At 46.8% G+C, this 16,225-nt stretch overlaps 4 protein-coding genes across 4 annotated transcripts; 2 read left to right on the forward strand and 2 right to left on the reverse strand.

Annotated features, from left to right (window-relative positions):
* Positions 1–1,205: 1,205 nt before the first annotated feature.
* On the reverse strand, positions 1,206–3,145 carry I302_108126 (uncharacterized protein; the record flags this gene model as incomplete). The annotated part of the gene is made up of 11 exons (XM_065870606.1): positions 1,206–1,466; positions 1,526–1,576; positions 1,656–1,758; positions 1,838–1,900; positions 1,967–2,002; positions 2,062–2,207; positions 2,272–2,341; positions 2,453–2,576; positions 2,629–2,737; positions 2,847–2,946; positions 3,051–3,145. 11 exons carry the CDS (start codon positions 3,143–3,145, stop codon positions 1,206–1,208), a joined length of 1,158 nt encoding a protein of 385 aa, XP_065726678.1.
* A 1,415-nt stretch (positions 3,146–4,560) lies between these two features.
* On the reverse strand, positions 4,561–6,885 carry I302_108127 (uncharacterized protein; the record flags this gene model as incomplete). Its single annotated transcript, XM_019194101.1, has 11 exons — positions 4,561–5,007; positions 5,101–5,301; positions 5,359–5,437; positions 5,501–5,568; positions 5,635–5,783; positions 5,880–5,918; positions 6,000–6,117; positions 6,188–6,203; positions 6,276–6,406; positions 6,478–6,562; positions 6,671–6,885. The coding sequence occupies 11 exons, from the start codon at positions 6,883–6,885 to the stop codon at positions 4,561–4,563; spliced, it is 1,548 nt and encodes a 515-aa protein (XP_019044224.1).
* Positions 6,886–7,535: 650 nt separating this feature from the next.
* I302_108128 (uncharacterized protein) lies at positions 7,536–9,064 on the forward strand (the record flags this gene model as incomplete). Its single annotated transcript, XM_065870607.1, has 6 exons — positions 7,536–7,641; positions 7,706–7,943; positions 8,015–8,074; positions 8,199–8,424; positions 8,548–8,772; positions 8,918–9,064. 6 exons carry the CDS (start codon positions 7,536–7,538, stop codon positions 9,062–9,064), a joined length of 1,002 nt encoding a protein of 333 aa, XP_065726679.1.
* A 1,685-nt stretch (positions 9,065–10,749) lies between these two features.
* Positions 10,750–15,952, forward strand: I302_108129 (uncharacterized protein; the record flags this gene model as incomplete). Its single annotated transcript, XM_065870608.1, has 11 exons — positions 10,750–11,102; positions 11,241–11,361; positions 11,430–11,576; positions 11,638–13,434; positions 13,545–13,840; positions 13,915–14,663; positions 14,858–14,956; positions 15,035–15,136; positions 15,251–15,472; positions 15,583–15,750; positions 15,837–15,952. 11 exons carry the CDS (start codon positions 10,750–10,752, stop codon positions 15,950–15,952), a joined length of 4,170 nt encoding a protein of 1,389 aa, XP_065726680.1.
* Positions 15,953–16,225: the final 273 nt, after the last annotated feature.

The raw sequence follows: 16,225 nt of genomic DNA on the forward strand, positions 1-16,225 counted from the left end.
TCTCATCAATAGTCTGTGATAATCTACAGTATTGCACACCAAGAAACACCAATGGCTCGATTCGGGCAAAGCGCCGGATCACATTTCTTCTCATGATTGAGCATTGGTCGAAAGGATGTCCGCCTCATCCAGAAGGACGATCCCTGTCGATAGCCCCGCCGGGCATCTACGCCCGTGCCATTACCTCTGGTGGATATGTTTTGAGCTAAGATACACGGGCAAACGGTACATTATATCTCATGCTGAGATTGTCTGCTCGGACCCTCTGTTTAGAGTGGAAAGTCTAGTGAACAGTCGGCAAAGTTGCACCGCACCTTCCTGTCCGTGTGGCAACGATGACTCGTGCGTTTCAGATATGGAATTGGAGCTAAAATATCATTTTGTCGTTGTCCTCATGCCTCTGCGTTGCTTTGCGCTAGTCAAAGCGTATTGGGAATCTCGTGTAACACCGGAACAATCAAAAGTCACGCATACAATCGATCAAACAAATTATCAAACAAACAAACAATCACAATCAACGCGATCACACCAGCACACAAACAAACAAACGATCAATCATCTATTGTACTTACACAAACAAAGCTTGGATACAAACGGACTGCAGTCCCGCGATAGCAGCCAGCGAATATGCATCTGAAAGCGTTCGATGATTGTCATCCGGTTGAGCAATGTTATTGGAGAGCTCACTCATCAGTCCACTTAAGATGTCAGTCAGAAGACTTTTCCTCATAACGAAGGAGAACCCCTTCCCGGATATTCTCTCCTGTCATATTCGCCACCGTCATTACTCCCATTCGAGTCTCAATCAACACGTACCGCTTCAATAGTGCGGAATCGATGCTAAACACAGGCTGACGATGGATCTCTTGCCGTGTCAGACTTATATCGAGATATAGAACAACGAGAGCGATATGATAAAAACAAAGTAGCATAGGGGACTCCTGGGGTCACGTCGACAAGTGACAATCCGAAGTAACTCGAGATTCAGGGTGCAGTGTGTGCAGTAGAACGATACGACGCAGTGAGTAGCTACACCCTCTAACGAATCGCCAAAGTACATGCATGTATATCTATATAGAGCTTATCTGACCCCTCACAGACCCTATTGGAACTTTTTGAAATTGAAATGACAGATATAATCGTTCATTGAAAGAAATTAATTCTGGGCGCACACACGACCTCCAAACATGGTGCTTTCCTTCGAACTATCTACCACGAAGCTCCGCGGTATCCGTCAGCCCAGTCTTACTAGCATTATCAACATAATCCAACTTATGGCTCTCATCCAAATCACCCTCGGTATGATTGGACCCGTGGGGAGTCTTATCCTCTAGTTCGATCGAGTCATCGTCCATATCCAGGTCTAAGGGGTCTTTTCGTACGATTCGGTGAGGCGTGTGGGCGTGGGCGTAGGTGGGTCGGTACGACTGGGTGTTGTTGGCGGTAGAAGCTGTGGGATCTCCGTTCTGACATGGCGCATGTTAGCTTGGAGCGCCACTGCAACCCGGATATTAGTGTTACTCACTTGAACGTATGTCTCCGTTAGGACGTGCACCACAGGTCCGGTCTTGTTTGTCTCGATACGGACACTCGTAATTAGCTTCTCTGAATATATAGTATTACTGCTGGTCGCCTTCCAAGGGGGGCACACTCACCCGTCCATGTGAGGAAGATTCATTCTTCATCGTTCTCCTCAGAGAATATCGACTGTTCAACGAAGCTAGTAACCCACAGGTATAGAACTTTGATTGAACCCATCTACAGATGAACGACAGAGTCAGATACAGCTTTCGGTGTTGAGTGTCTGTACAAGAGAACGAGCAAGAGCTTGACTCACAAGGCAAAGATGTCGAGGTACGTCATGGGGAACCCAAAGGTAACGATGAAAAAGTAGATGATCCTGTTCACCCCATTCAAATTAGTATTCTAACAACGGTCCTAAACTGATAGTATATGTCGGATATACAGTAAAGTAGGAGGTAATTGAGTTTCCACCATAATCCTGTCCAGATACTCAGCATAACACTTGTGAAGACGTGACAAGTTGGGAGTGTAACTCACCTAATCAACTTTGTGATAGTATCGTCGGTCTCCTTCCATCCTGTCTTACTTTTGAATAGACTCCACATGATCGAAGAGGAGATCATAAGGTCCGCAGCCAGCGAGCCACATAACCAGAGATACATGAATGCCTTCTTCACATCGGGCTATATGTTGGTTAGCGACCTTGTACAGTAATGTCGAGATTGTAGTGCAAGTGGGTGGACTTACCGCTGCTTCACCTGCTTGGACTGCTTCTCTGGAAATTGGTAGACCGATTGCTCCGACGATCGATACTAATCTGTTGGTTTTACCATCCAAATAAACGAATCAGTCAGTGACATAGTCAATGAAACGATACCAAAGCTGAAGGGGAGAAGATGGCCTCGCCGAGGGGACAGAGAAAACTTACAGGCAGAAGGAGATAGCGCCCACGAGGATTTTGGATCGATTACATAGTTTGTACGCTCTCTCAGTGAAGAATATTTGAGTGGCCACGGAGGGGATGATATCGATTATACTCATGTATACCAGGACTGTACCAGTGATTAGCTGTTGATCTCATTGCAAGAAGGAGCACCGACTCACGATTCAACGAAGCGAAGGGAGCATAAGAGCCGAAATGATAGACGAACAATCTAAACATCAGGACGATGATGAAGATGGTAGCCAGGAACCCTGACAGGGTGGTGATTATCTATGAGACGGCGGTCAGTACCTTGATATTCTACCTCATATGCGGAAGGAAGGGGTTATCTCGAATACCCAATTGAAAGGACAGACTAAGTGACGGGAGTATCACATACGACAATTGATTTATTGAACATCCTATCACCCTTTGAAAACGTCCAATAATTGATTAGTTGAACAATCATAACTCCACATAGCAACGTGTCTGTGCCGGCTCTTCGAGCATTGGATGTAGAAAATCAGCTTATAGCCCCATGTACTCATACGTATGTATCTGTTCTGATAGTTTATGTCTTTTGGATAGCGCAAGATAAACTCACGCTATGATGAAAGTACCCAGGTTGAGATTATGATTATAATCCACCGACTCCTTCGCAGCTTGTTCGAGAGCTTCAGCGGGTGTCATCGAGCTCATCTTGATCTCGTTTTTTGTCGGGCTAGGTGCTGGCGAGGGGTATGCAACGATCGAAAGTATGTAGTCAAGTTGGATTATAGGTCTAGCAGGAAGTTTAGCTTGATTATGAAAGAAAGAGAATCGTGTTTAGGCTGTCGATAGGGATGCAAACTCGATGTCAATGTCAAGGTATTTATATATACAGGACTAAAAAGGGAACATCACTAAACCCCTTCTGTGATCCGGTTTTTGGAAAAGGGTCTAACGATCAGTTGATTGGTATCTGATGTGTGATGGCTGAGGTCCGACACCTGATGTTCTCGGACCTGATCTTCTTCTTCTTCTCCTTTCGAGCTTGGCGGCTGCCTTCCTCTCAGACAAGTGACTAGGAAAGATTAAGACCGAAGACTTGGGATTTGGTCCGGTCTGGGCAATGCAGGGCACACCAATCAGCGCCAATCACCAGAATTTAGCGGCCTTTCCGTGATTGACAGGTGAAGTGAATGAAAGGACTGCCTTGCCGGACGAGGGCTTGATGGTTCTTGTCGGTATCCATGTTTATGCTGATGAACCGAGCGTGAAGGAAGTGTGGGAATGATGGTTGCTCTATACTTCAGGCTATATATATCTCATCTTGATACCATCTCGTTCGCTCCGAGCTGCTGTAGAAGGGCAATTGCTGCCGAGAAGGAGGCGGGGACAAGCAGTAAGAGCAGTAGACCACCAGAGTAGCACGACTACGAGGCAGGGAGTAATTCCATAGTAGATGATGAGCAAATGAAGTGATGGTACCTATCGGCTAAATCCACGGCGTTTTTCGTTTTTGTCTATGATGATGATGGGCTCGTGCGTTTCATCTCGTCTCACGGATATACTGTATGTACCTGAAACTAGGATACCAACTCCTTCGTTTTCTTCGCTTTCTTTTATTTGATCCTTTCTCTCGCTTGATCCTGTCCACTTATTCAGAAGCTGGATGAACAGAAGTCGAGCCGATAACTCGATGCTTGGATACTCTTTCAAACTGTATTCACTTCTGATGTCAGCCACTCCACTCGCGTCCGAACCGAGAATCCTGGTCCTGGTAATGGTGATGGTCGTCAAGCCTTGACAAAGTGGTCTATTTGAGTCCGTCGGAGTTGGAGTCAGCCGGGAAAGACGATACAACATCGATACGGCCGTACTGTACTTGAACATCATATCATGGAATGTTCTGTCGATCTTATGTTGCGCTTCCATCAGCTGTTCTATCAGATGTCACGTTCCTTCCGGTACATCTATTACATTCCGTCCGTATTTACCAGATATCGCAACAAGTTGATAACGACGCACGTTCCTATCCCCCTATTCTAGACCCTCCACCGACCACTAGATGCTATCAAGATCGCCACCGTCTTGGAGAGTCATCTTTCTGCCTAATGACCTACGTTCGCACCCTACAATCCCTTATAAAGCAAGTCCAACGGTAACATCCCCTCCTTAACAAATCTAACATTCTTCGTCTGCGTAAAACTCTCCACCGCACCCTGACCATTGAACCGTCCATACCCACTATCCTTCCACCCCCCATGCGGGAGATTATGCTGATCGTGCACCGTCATTCCGTTGACATGTACCGCCCCGCTCTCCAGGTCTGTGGCTATCTCCAGAGCTTCCCGATAGTCGTTTGTGAAGATTGATGAAGTTAGGCCGGTAGAGTGCGAGTTGGCATGTTGGATTATGCTCGAGGTGGAGGGGAGGCGGTGTAGCGATAGGAGGGGGGAGAATGATTCTTCTTTGAGTAATTTGGAGGTGGGGGGGAGGGACGAGAGGATGGTAGGTGGGAAGGAAGTTGATGTTGGGGTGGACGAGGAGGAAGAGGCGGAATAGAGGATTTTGGCGCCCTATATGCGTTCACATGAGCCTAATCATACCTTTCAAACAAATACTGAAACGAGAGCACATTCGCGTCGGGCATGAGAAGGAAGCACACTCACCTGCTTCACCGCGTCATCGTACAATGCCTTCGCACCATCCCCAGAACGGTGTCTGACCATCTCCATTCCCTCTCCCCATTGAGCCTTTTCAGCGGTCTCCTTCAACACCTTTTCGAACTCCTCCGCTATATCCGAATGTACCAGGACTTGTTCGGTGGACATGCAGACTTGACCGGAGTTGAGGAACGCCCCGAAGAGGATCTACCGCAGTCAAATGAGTCGCGCATCACAGAGATAGGATATGAGATAGATACTCACGTTGTTAGCTGCCAATTTGAGATCCGCACTAGGTAATACTATAGCTACTGATTTACCTCCCAACTCCATTAAGGATGGCCTATGAACATCATCTTCATCAGCTCCTGTACATCTGCCTTCATTGAGCAGATTGATAACTCACTTGAGGTACTCTCCGCATTTCGCAGCTAAGATCTTACCAAGCTTGACCGATCCAGTGAAATTGACCATCTGGAATCAGGCATCGATGAATCTGTGAGCTTCTTATGAGACGTCAGTAGGAATGGTATAGCTTACCCTAACATCGCTATGCGCGATTATCTGCTCTACCCTCTCTCCCACATCTTTCTCAGAAAAGTTCAAGACCTGCAATGCCTCCTTGGGTAGACCGGCTTCTTGGAACAAAGGGCCGAGGAGTTGGAAGAACTGAGGTAGGAGGGGTGATGCTGCGGGGTTGAGAGAATGATTAGACATTGCATTCCTAGCGAGTAACATTAAGGGTCGTGTTAAAGGCGATGTTAAAGGTGATGGAGACCACTTACCTCGAAGAAGGACGGTATTACCACATGCCAGCGGATAAGCTGTTCATCCAAATTACATTAGCCAGGTCACCCGTGCTGGAATTACACAGCCACAACATGGAGATAAGGACACAGACATACCTATGCTCCTCAACGCCAGTGTCAAAGGATAGTTGAACGCTGGTATACTCAGTACAGGACCGTACGGCTGTCTGAGTACCATTGAGAAGCTCCCATCGACCGTTTGAGGTATCGACCCCTAACACATAAATCTCCTACTCAGCTCTTTAATCAAACACTTCAGACCGATAGAGAAGGGTATTGTTCACCTCAACTGATATCGCTCTGAAACAGATAAGATAGACAAGATCAGAACGCATCAACACCGCGCAAAAGCACAAAGATTCGCAGACTCACGTATTAGCCGCTCCATCCAACAGGTGTAGAGCCGATTTTTGATCTTGAGCCATCACAAGATCTGAGAAGATCGTGTCGGATAGTAATGCTTCGGATAGGAGGTTGGAACGATCTCTGATAAGTTTACCGACCTACAACGAAGGGTATATCAGTCAAGTTAGTATAGTAGCAAGGAAGATGCACCTTGAAGGTTATAACCCACATTCTGCAGGATGCCTTTCCTCTCCCACCCATTTACGTTCCTCCAATCTTGGAAAGCTAATTTAGACGAATTGATAGCTTGATCACTGGTGTGGATCAATTATATTGTATTATCAGTTAAATAATTTACCATTGCTCAGAACAGAGATAACAGAGATTGACGACGGGCAATGCAATCAAGAAAGTCAACTCACACTTCCTCCTTTCCCGCTACGACCACCTCACAAGTCTCTTCCCCCGTCTTGGAATGCTTATGAACGACCGTCCTTCCCGTAGACGATTTGAGCGATTCTCCGTTGATCCATAGTGGGACTACCGCGCGCCCGCTTTGAGGAGCAAGGTCGGAAGTGAGTCGCCGTGTCTGAAGGACAAGGCGGAGACTGCGTCGAGAGGTGAGGGCCGAGAACATCCTTCTCTATTTTGGGATGAGATGGAGGGACGAAGCGTTAGTCACCTAAAGGAGACTAATGACATGTCATCGTACAGTGGTATTTCACTTTGAATATCATATGCATGGAATCGGCTAATCTGTTATTTCCACCATTACCTCCCATCCCGTTAACGTGATTGATCGTGCCTTACATCTCGATGTCACCTAAGCCCGTCTCACTATACTGCAGGAATGTATCCTCTGCACTCGAAGTACATCTCATAGAACGACAGTATGAGAGTCGACACTGTGCTGTGCATGGACTGTATGAGAAAGAAGTACTGTAATGGCGAGATGTCATGCATACTTGTACATTTACCACCAGTATCAGTGAGAAGTTCACGTTCTACAGCGATGTATGACCTCCACCTCGGGGATGACAATGTTGATGATCGTCCTTGTCCTTGCCGTCTCTGTCAATGTTATCGGCAACATCATTTAAATATACATGGCAGAGCCTGAAAGGAAGTGATAGCGCTCACAGTACCATCCCATCTCAATTGATCACCTCCAACGTTCCAAGCTGTACACTCGGTCCCCGATCTCAAAGTATATATACCAGGATTGATTCGTATCACCGAGTACTCTGCCCCGTTCACGATACATCCAGCCAAATCGATCTATCGACAATGACCCTCTGGACATTCATAGGAAGACAATGGACCTCCCTCCCACCCGCACCTAATGGGGACTATCTGAAGGGTAAAGTAGTATTGATGACAGGTGCTAATTCAGGTATGTCCCCTTCCCCTCTACCCACGCGAGAAGACCTGGCTGATGCCCTCGGTGATGAGTGTAGGTATAGGCTTAGAATCACTGAAGCATTTCGCTGGAGCCTCTCCAGAAAGGTTGATACTCTGCGTACGATCCGTCGAACCCACAGAAAAGATCGTATTGGAATTACAATCCCTCCATGAGAACCTAAAAGTAGAGGTTGTATATCTGGATCTGTGTGATCTCAATACTATTAGGAGTTTACCCGAGGAATTGGGGAAGAGGGGCGTAGAGAGGATTGATGTGGTTATTAACAATGCTGGGTGAGTGTGATCATTCATGGACGTCTCGTTCTGCATCCTTCTTTCCTTTGCTGACTTGTGTGAAAACGCAGGATCAATCCTGGGAATGCAGTCAAAGATCCCGATTTTACGAAAGATGGGTATGAACGAACGTGAGTCTTGAGTCTGATCGATGAGTCATCCTCTATCCTCATCAACGTAAGATCGTTGTTTTTCTTGCAAAGTGACATTTTTTCTTTCAAAGTGATAAACTGATCACCCACGATATGTAATCAGATTCCAATCCAACGTCCTCTCCCCACTTTTCACCTCCCTAACCCTCCTCCCACTCTTAAGCAACTCCCCTAAACCCAAGATCCTCTTTCTCGGCTCAGGGCTGCACACCTCAGCTGAGACTGATCTTATTGAGCGTGGTCTCTTGGAGGGGGAGAGTATAGTAGCGGTGTTTAACGATAGGACGGGGCAGGGGTTTGATAATAGGCAGATTTACGGGGAGTCGAAGGTGAGCCTGAGCTGCTGTCCATATCATCCATCGACCCCACTGTACAATTCAATGTATAGTCATAAGTAATGCGGCTCTCACAAGTGTGATGTCGCACAAAGCTAATTCCATCCCACACCACAGCTACTCCTCCAAATGCTTACTCGTTCGCTCATCCCCTCCCTACCCAATATCAACATCATAACCGTCTCCCCCGGACTGGCACGTACCAACCTCGGGAGGGATTTCAACTTTTCCCCCGGATTCGTGATTTTCGGGGCACCCTTCCTGCTGCTTAATGCCAGGAGCGCAGAGAAGGGGGCGAGGAACGTTAGTTCTGCTGTGGCGTTGGCGGAACAGAGCTATGATGTGAGTGAACTGGTATCCGGTATCTGGTGGTGTTGTGAGATCATACAAAATGGGGACGGCGAGAACGTTCAGGGGGGGAGACAGAGGGTGAGGTGGATAGCACAAAGCGATGGCTAGCTGACATGTAATGTCTTACCCCTCATAGTACTGGGCTGAATGCGGGCCATCGTACTCTGAGAGTAGCTGGTTATCCTCTGGGAATGGTATCAAGGCTTGTAAAGCGTTTTATAAGGAGATGATTGAGGAGGTGGAGAAGATAAGTCCTGGGCTAACTAAGGAGCTGGTTGTATGATATGTACAATATGTCTGTATTATCTGATAAAATTGACGGTCATGATTTTATGTGTATTCATGTGAAGAAAATGATAAGGTGTACCGCAATGAGAGGGAGTTGCATACGATAATAGCATTAAGATGGAATTTATGTATACAAGACAAGGAAGACGACGATACAGCGATGACCTATTTCCAGCAATCCAAGATAGTCAGCTTCCCATCCAATTCTCTTTGAGTCGAGCGGCGACATTGTGGGCAATAGATGCGAACAGTACATATTCAGAATTTTCAGTGTGTATTATTTTGTATACCTCTTGGGTGGAAGCATTACTTTCCACGTAGGTGGGTTGAAGATAATTTGTTCATCTTTGTATGTACTGTCGGGTTTGCGTCGCTTGGACAGTGTAGAGGAGGGGATGGAATGATACTCACCTGTTGAAGATGTACAATCAGCACATACAATGTATCAATCAAGATGAACATGCAGAGAGAAGAAAGCAAGAATCGAATGAGAATGACTTGTTTCTGTTTCGATAAATTTGGTCGAATTGACTTGACTTTCGAGTATGATATTTACCTATTTGATCCTCCCATTTGACTATATGGGAGATTACGCTACGCGTACCCCACAGTTCCGTACGCTCATTCGCTTTTTTTTTTGTTCATTTGGCTGGTCTGACGCGACGTCCTGCCAGGGTATAGGGTATAGGGTAGCTGGGGGCAAATTAAGCAATTTAGCATATCATCTGGCACATCCATAGTGTAGCTACAGCTCACCTCTGCAGCTGCTCGTGGTATACAGATAGGTAGATACTGTAGGTGCAGAGAGAGAGAGAGAGATCTATTGTTATTGTTATTGTTATTGTTATTGTTATTGTTATTGTTATTATTTGCATTCCAATCTCAACTGCCCACAAAACACGGATATAACGACGGAACGAAAGTCAAGAACAGCGAGTGAGACATTTCTAGAACGGGACAACGGACAACGTTTGACGGTCATATCGGCATTCTCCATTATTCGTACAGCGGTCCAGATCAATTGTATTCAGTAGAAAGGAGGGATTATAGGAGATACTCTACCGCAAGACCAGACCGAATAGCAAGAGGTAGTCGTTAAAATCAGCTGATTCCATCTCGAATCTGAGCTTGGACCATCCTACCGCTATACCATACTATACGCGCATATACCACCACCCCTACCACCCTACCAAAAGACAAAGGACGTTGGACGAGAGTCAACCTCTACACGCTCACTTTGATCTGGACTCACGTCTTGTTAGTTGGGGGATCAACGCGTCAAGTACGATTGCTTGTTTAGAATAGTACGAGGAGTGTGATCGATGGAATTAGAATAGACGGATTATCACAACTGCCATCACACTACCAACTACGCGACAAAGACGACAAGACACGACTTGTTCCATCAAGATCAGAAGCTTTGACTTTTATTTTGCTTGGTCATCTGTCGATTGTTGGTTCTCATTCCCACTCTCACTCTCACTCAAAGAAACAGGCAAAGGAACCCCTCCCACCCCCATCATACCGCATCGCCTTTGATAACTTGATTCAATTCATTCACATTCACACCCACACATATCCAACAATCATCATCATCATCATCATACTCATACCCCCCAGACCAATGACAAACATCTCTGGGTAAATCAAAACACGTTCAACCTACTTGGAACAGATACAATGTCATCATCGATAACACTCGACGCACCCTCCGCATCTTCCTCCACCCACTCGCCATCATCCGTAGCATTCCCCGTCCCCCACCCGAACCCACATTCACCCTCCATCGACTCACAGAAACCCTCAGCTTCCACCTCCGCTCCCGCAGTCCTATCTCCCAGAGGCCCATCACCTTCCAACATCCCTCCGTCAACTATCAACGGCACGCCGCAGGATCTCAAGATCGCCGGCGGAGAACAGGCAACGACTAAAACGGGCGATAGTTTGCCGAACCTGGGGGATCTGGATGCAAAGTGCGGAGGATGTCAGCAGGTTATAGATCAGGAGAGTGGTGGGGTTGTTGTCGCTTTTGGGTGAGCGGAATCCTCCTCTTAGAACTTCCAAGAACGTATCACCGACCCAAAATTACCATTTTCTGCGTGGCTACGACCACAGGTCCACGTTGATCACCCCCTTAGCTCATACTAATTTGACATCTACTATGATTGCAGATCCTCCCTGTGGCACGTTGATTGCTTCAAATGTGCGAAATGCAAGAACAAAGTATCGGCGGATACGAATCTGCTCTTACTATCTGATGGTAGTCCAGTGTGTGGAAACTGTTCATACCAGGTGGGTTAGCTGTGTTGTTAGGATCATCAGAACCGCATGAGATAGCTGATAAATCGTTATCAAAACAGTGCTTCGTGTGCAAACAAGCCATCACAGAGGAAGCTATCATGACAGGTGATGAATCATACCATGCTCACTGCTTCACTTGTAGAACGTGTAAGAGACGTATAGAGGAGTTGGTGTTTGCCAAGACCAGTCAGGGTATATATTGTATGGTAAGCCACCATTCATCGCTCGTACACCTACGTCTATGAACCTGCTGACGCTCCCACCTAGGCATGTCACAATGAGCGAGTAGCGCGAAGCCGACGTCATGCAGAGCACAAGAGGCAGAAACAAGCTAAGAAAGAGGCTAGGGAGCAGGAGAGGCGGGAGAAAAGTATAGATGGAGGTGAGAAGGAGAAAGAGAAGAAAAAGGAGGAAGATCACGGAATAGCCTCGCCCATCGTACAGCCTACTGGTGGTCACTTCCTACAATCCACACCGGGCATACCATCTTCCATGTCCCTCGCTCAAACTGCAAATTCACCTCTCGCTTCTCCTTCGGCCACTCCGAATTCATTCAACTCTGGCAAGTTTGATACACCTTATAATGGTACTGGGACACCCAACCCTGGAGAAGCCTTCGAAGATGCATCTGAACGAGATTCCTCAAGAGAGAGGGAGAGGGATAAACAGAGAGATCTCAGTGTGGATAGACCGGTTCAACGATCGACTTCACCAGCTGATAGAAGGATCATCGAGGCTGAAAACACTCCATTGCCCGTTTCCCCATCTGATCCTACTCGGGGAGTACCGCATAGCAGATCGATGGATTCAGAACATAGTCCCCAAGGTCGACAACATTCTGGTCATGCACCTAGTCCATCTCTAGGCTCCTCAAGATCACTCCATACTTCTTCTCCTGCACCTGTGGCTGGACCCTCAGGCAGACAACAACCTCAAAATGTCGGGTTAGGAGTTGGACCTGTTGGGTTGAACGTGCCTACCAGCAAGGCTGATAGGAGAAGATCGATAAATCCAGCTATGACTTTCAACATGGACGCGCAGAATTCAACATTCAATGCCGAACCCAGGATGTCACCTCTTCCGCCATCGCCGTTGCGAGCATCTTTCACTGATCTACAAGCGGAGCAACAACAGCTACAGCAACAGTCACAAGGTCTACAGCCCCTTCGATCACCTACTACACCGTCTCCATCGCCCGGAAACGACATGTTCCCGTTCAAAGAGAGACAATTATCAGCTGGAGGAGGGAGATCGACCCCCGATCAAAACGTGTCCGGACCACCGCCTCGAACCAGCTCTTTGCCTGATCAATTGGGTACAAGCAGATCTCGACCGTTGCCCACTATCGAAGATGAAGATTCTTCGGCGTCTAGGAAATCAAGTATCGATAATACTGCTTCCTCTGGCTTACCTTCCAAGCAACCATCGAGCAATCAACTTTCCGAGGGGGCATTATCGACTCCTCGTCTGAATGCCCCGAATCTACCGCCAATGTCATTCTCATTATCTGATCCTGATTTCGCTGTCATCCTCAACAATATCGATCAGTCACCGAAGTCAGCAGGCATAAGCAATAAATCCGGTGAATCAGTCGTAACTGTTAAACCTGAGGGCGATGGTGGCAGTGGACCTTCTTCCCCACTGTCCATCAATGAGGGAGGCGGCACATCACCTTCTTTGGCCAGATCACCACATATGGACATGTTATCGTCTGCAGCGGACCAACAGCAACAGCTTTCCAGTACTGCTACTGCGTCAGGATCATTGGAAGCGATCACTTCCAGATCACCCTCCAGATCGAGATTATCGCCCAACGATCAAGTACAGACCCCCCAGATGTTACGGATCAGACAACCTTCCGCTGATAGTACCCTATCGATCAATTCGAGGTATGGGACTGGAGATGGATCGTTTGCTACGCTTGTGGAGCTTGTGGCTGGGGCGAAACATCGCGAAGAGGATAGGATCGAGGTGGATGTGAATGTTTTGTCGGGCGTGATTCAGGAGATTGAGGAGTTGAGAGATACCATCACGGGTTTGAAGAATAAATATACCGGTGCAAAGGTTAGTCCAACTTCTTTCGTCGTCATGATGTTAAACAAGTAGTGCGAGGATATGTAAGAAGAGTGTTCTGATTATGTGGCAATTGAGCTAAGCACTGGTTTTTGATGTAGCGTACAAGTCAGCAATACTCTGAAGGTCTGACAATAGCAGGAGAGGAGTACGACAAGGAGCTAGCTCATCGACGAGAACTTGAAGCGGAAGTTTCGAGACTGCGAGCTCAGGTGCATTCTCAGACTGCCCGATTGAGCGTTATTTCGGGTGATGAGCGTCGAGCAGAGAATATGAGAAGGAGGAGTAACGATCTGGCGAATAGCTTGACTGGACTCGAGAGGGATATTTCGAGGTTGAGAGCTCAAAGGGATATGACGCTTGCTGAGGTTGAGGAGCTGCATGCTAGGAGGGGAAGGTGGGTGTGGGCTATTTTATCAGTTGAGGTGTGGTGAAGGGATGAAATACTGATGATCGATTTGATCGATTTAGCGTCGAGTCATCCAACGGAGACGATGCAGCTTCATCACTTAGCAGATCGCTTACCAACCGCCTCGATACGATCAAAGAGCAATATCGCGAAGAGCTCGAACCCCTCACTGCACAGCGAGAAGCGCTTCAACGTGAGATTGCGGAACTCCGAGAAACCAAAGAATCATTCTTGGAAGAATCCGCAGCCCTCGCAGCGAAGAATGAAGAATTGGCTGAATTGAACGCCTCGTTATCTAGACAAGCTGAATCCGTACAAGATCATCTATCTAGAATGAGACCTACCACTATATTCAACAATAAATCTGCTTCCGGGCGAACACACCCATCTGGATCTCCTTCACTATCTTCCTTGGCTACCTCGGCGACATTACAGGAAGTACCGGAGGAGACTGCCCGGGTGGTGAAAGTGACTAAACCCGAACCGATCGAAGCTGCCCCTGCAAGACGATTCAAATGGTACAAATCTTCCAAAGGCCCCGACTCATCTTCCGTCTCTGCCTCCATCTCCAAACCTCTTAATCTACCTACCTCCAACCTCAGAAATCCAGGACTGGGAGTGAACATGTCAGGACTTGCTAATGGCCAATTAACCAATGGTGGATCAGGAGGAGCAGGGAATAATTTGCAGAGGCCCTCGACGGAGTTTGGACTGAGGGATCATAATTTTAATCAACATTCGACGATGAGGTTGACGAGGTGCGAGCTTTGTCAGGAGAAGATGTGGGGGTTGCAGGAGGTTAAATGTTCTTGTGAGTGGGCTACGTCTTCACCATTGTCATAGTGGAATGTGGAGATCTCAGAGGTTTTGTGGAGAAAGGGTTGAAATACATAAGGGCACAAGACGCTTTCGAGTTCATCTCGACGATGGGGTTTAACCTATGTTTCGCATTGAGGAAGCTTTCTTTTCGTGACAACATTTACTAATCTTGGAAAATGCTCGTAGCATGCGGTATAGTCTGTCACTCGAAGTGTGCCGAGAAATTACCTAGGAGCTGTACGGGAAGTAGGAACGGTACGGTTGAGAATCTTGATGGACCGTTGCGTGAGTGTATTTTCCTTTGCGTGCATCTCCGGCATCTACTACTACTGGGCAACATGCTGATATATATGTAATACTTAGCCCCCTCGATGTTCGGTCGTGATCTCATTGAGCAGGTTGGAGCGGATAAGACTGCCATTCCGGTTATAGTGACTAAATGTATTAATGCTGTTGAGGATGTTGGTGAGTTGGCTATTTCACTTACCCTTATGACCATACTTTTGCTCGGAAGTCAAAACGTCATCATATATAACATGGAAGTTTTTCATACTGATCATGGTTATACTCTCACTGTAGGAATGGAGTACGAAGGTATCTACCGAAAGACAGGTGGTTCCTCCCAGTCCAAGCAGATCACTCAATTATTCGAAAGAGGAGATTACGATGCTTTCGACTTGACCGATCTGGAGACTTTCAACGACATATCGAGCGTCACGTCGGTCTTGAAAACGTATTTCAGGAGTTTACCTAATCCGCTGTTGACCCATGCGTTGCATGAGAGCTTTGTGGCAGCTGCGAGTGAGTGGGACTACTCATCTTTCTTCGTCATACCGAATTTCTGCCTTGTCCGCTAAGGAAGGACGAAGGATGTTTGGAGGTACATGTGCTGATTGGCCGATGTGATCTAGGTATTCGAGACGCGAACAACAAGCAATCTGCCTTATGTGCTCTACTTAAAGAACTGCCCAAAGAACATTACAACACCCTCAAAACGTTGATGTTACATTTGAATCGAGTGACTGCGCAATCGAGCGTCAATCTCATGACTTCCCAGAACCTAGGTGTGGTCTTTGGACGTGAGTCGGTTTCCCATCTACAATAACAGTATAAGGATAGAAAAGATGGGCTGAGATGAGATGCTGATGGTGTGAATGGCTCGTAGCTACGTTGATGAGATCCGCCGATCCGAATAGAGAATTTGGCGATATGGCGGGTAAAGCAATGAGCGTCCAGTGGATGGTAGATAATGCGCCGCAGGTGTTTCTAGATCGGGATTAGGGCCAGTAGTGGTGTAAAAGGAATAAATGATAGATAGGGAGCGATTGAGAAAGTGGATGGATGGGGGAAAGGAGAGTTGTATATAAATAGAATTAGGTCTTATCATACTCATTTACGTCTTTTGCCTGTTTTTGCTCTTGCTCTCTTTCATATATATACCTTGGTTAAATATGTTATACCTTGGTCGATTATACCTGTTGGATCATGTATAGGTCATACGTTGGGTTTACCTTACATTACGATATGTTATTATTGCATCTGTCCTTGTCATAT

This window comes from Kwoniella bestiolae, chromosome 7 (genome assembly GCF_000512585.2).
Source record: "Kwoniella bestiolae CBS 10118 chromosome 7, complete sequence".
In the NCBI taxonomy this organism is placed as follows: domain Eukaryota; kingdom Fungi; phylum Basidiomycota; class Tremellomycetes; order Tremellales; family Cryptococcaceae; genus Kwoniella; species Kwoniella bestiolae.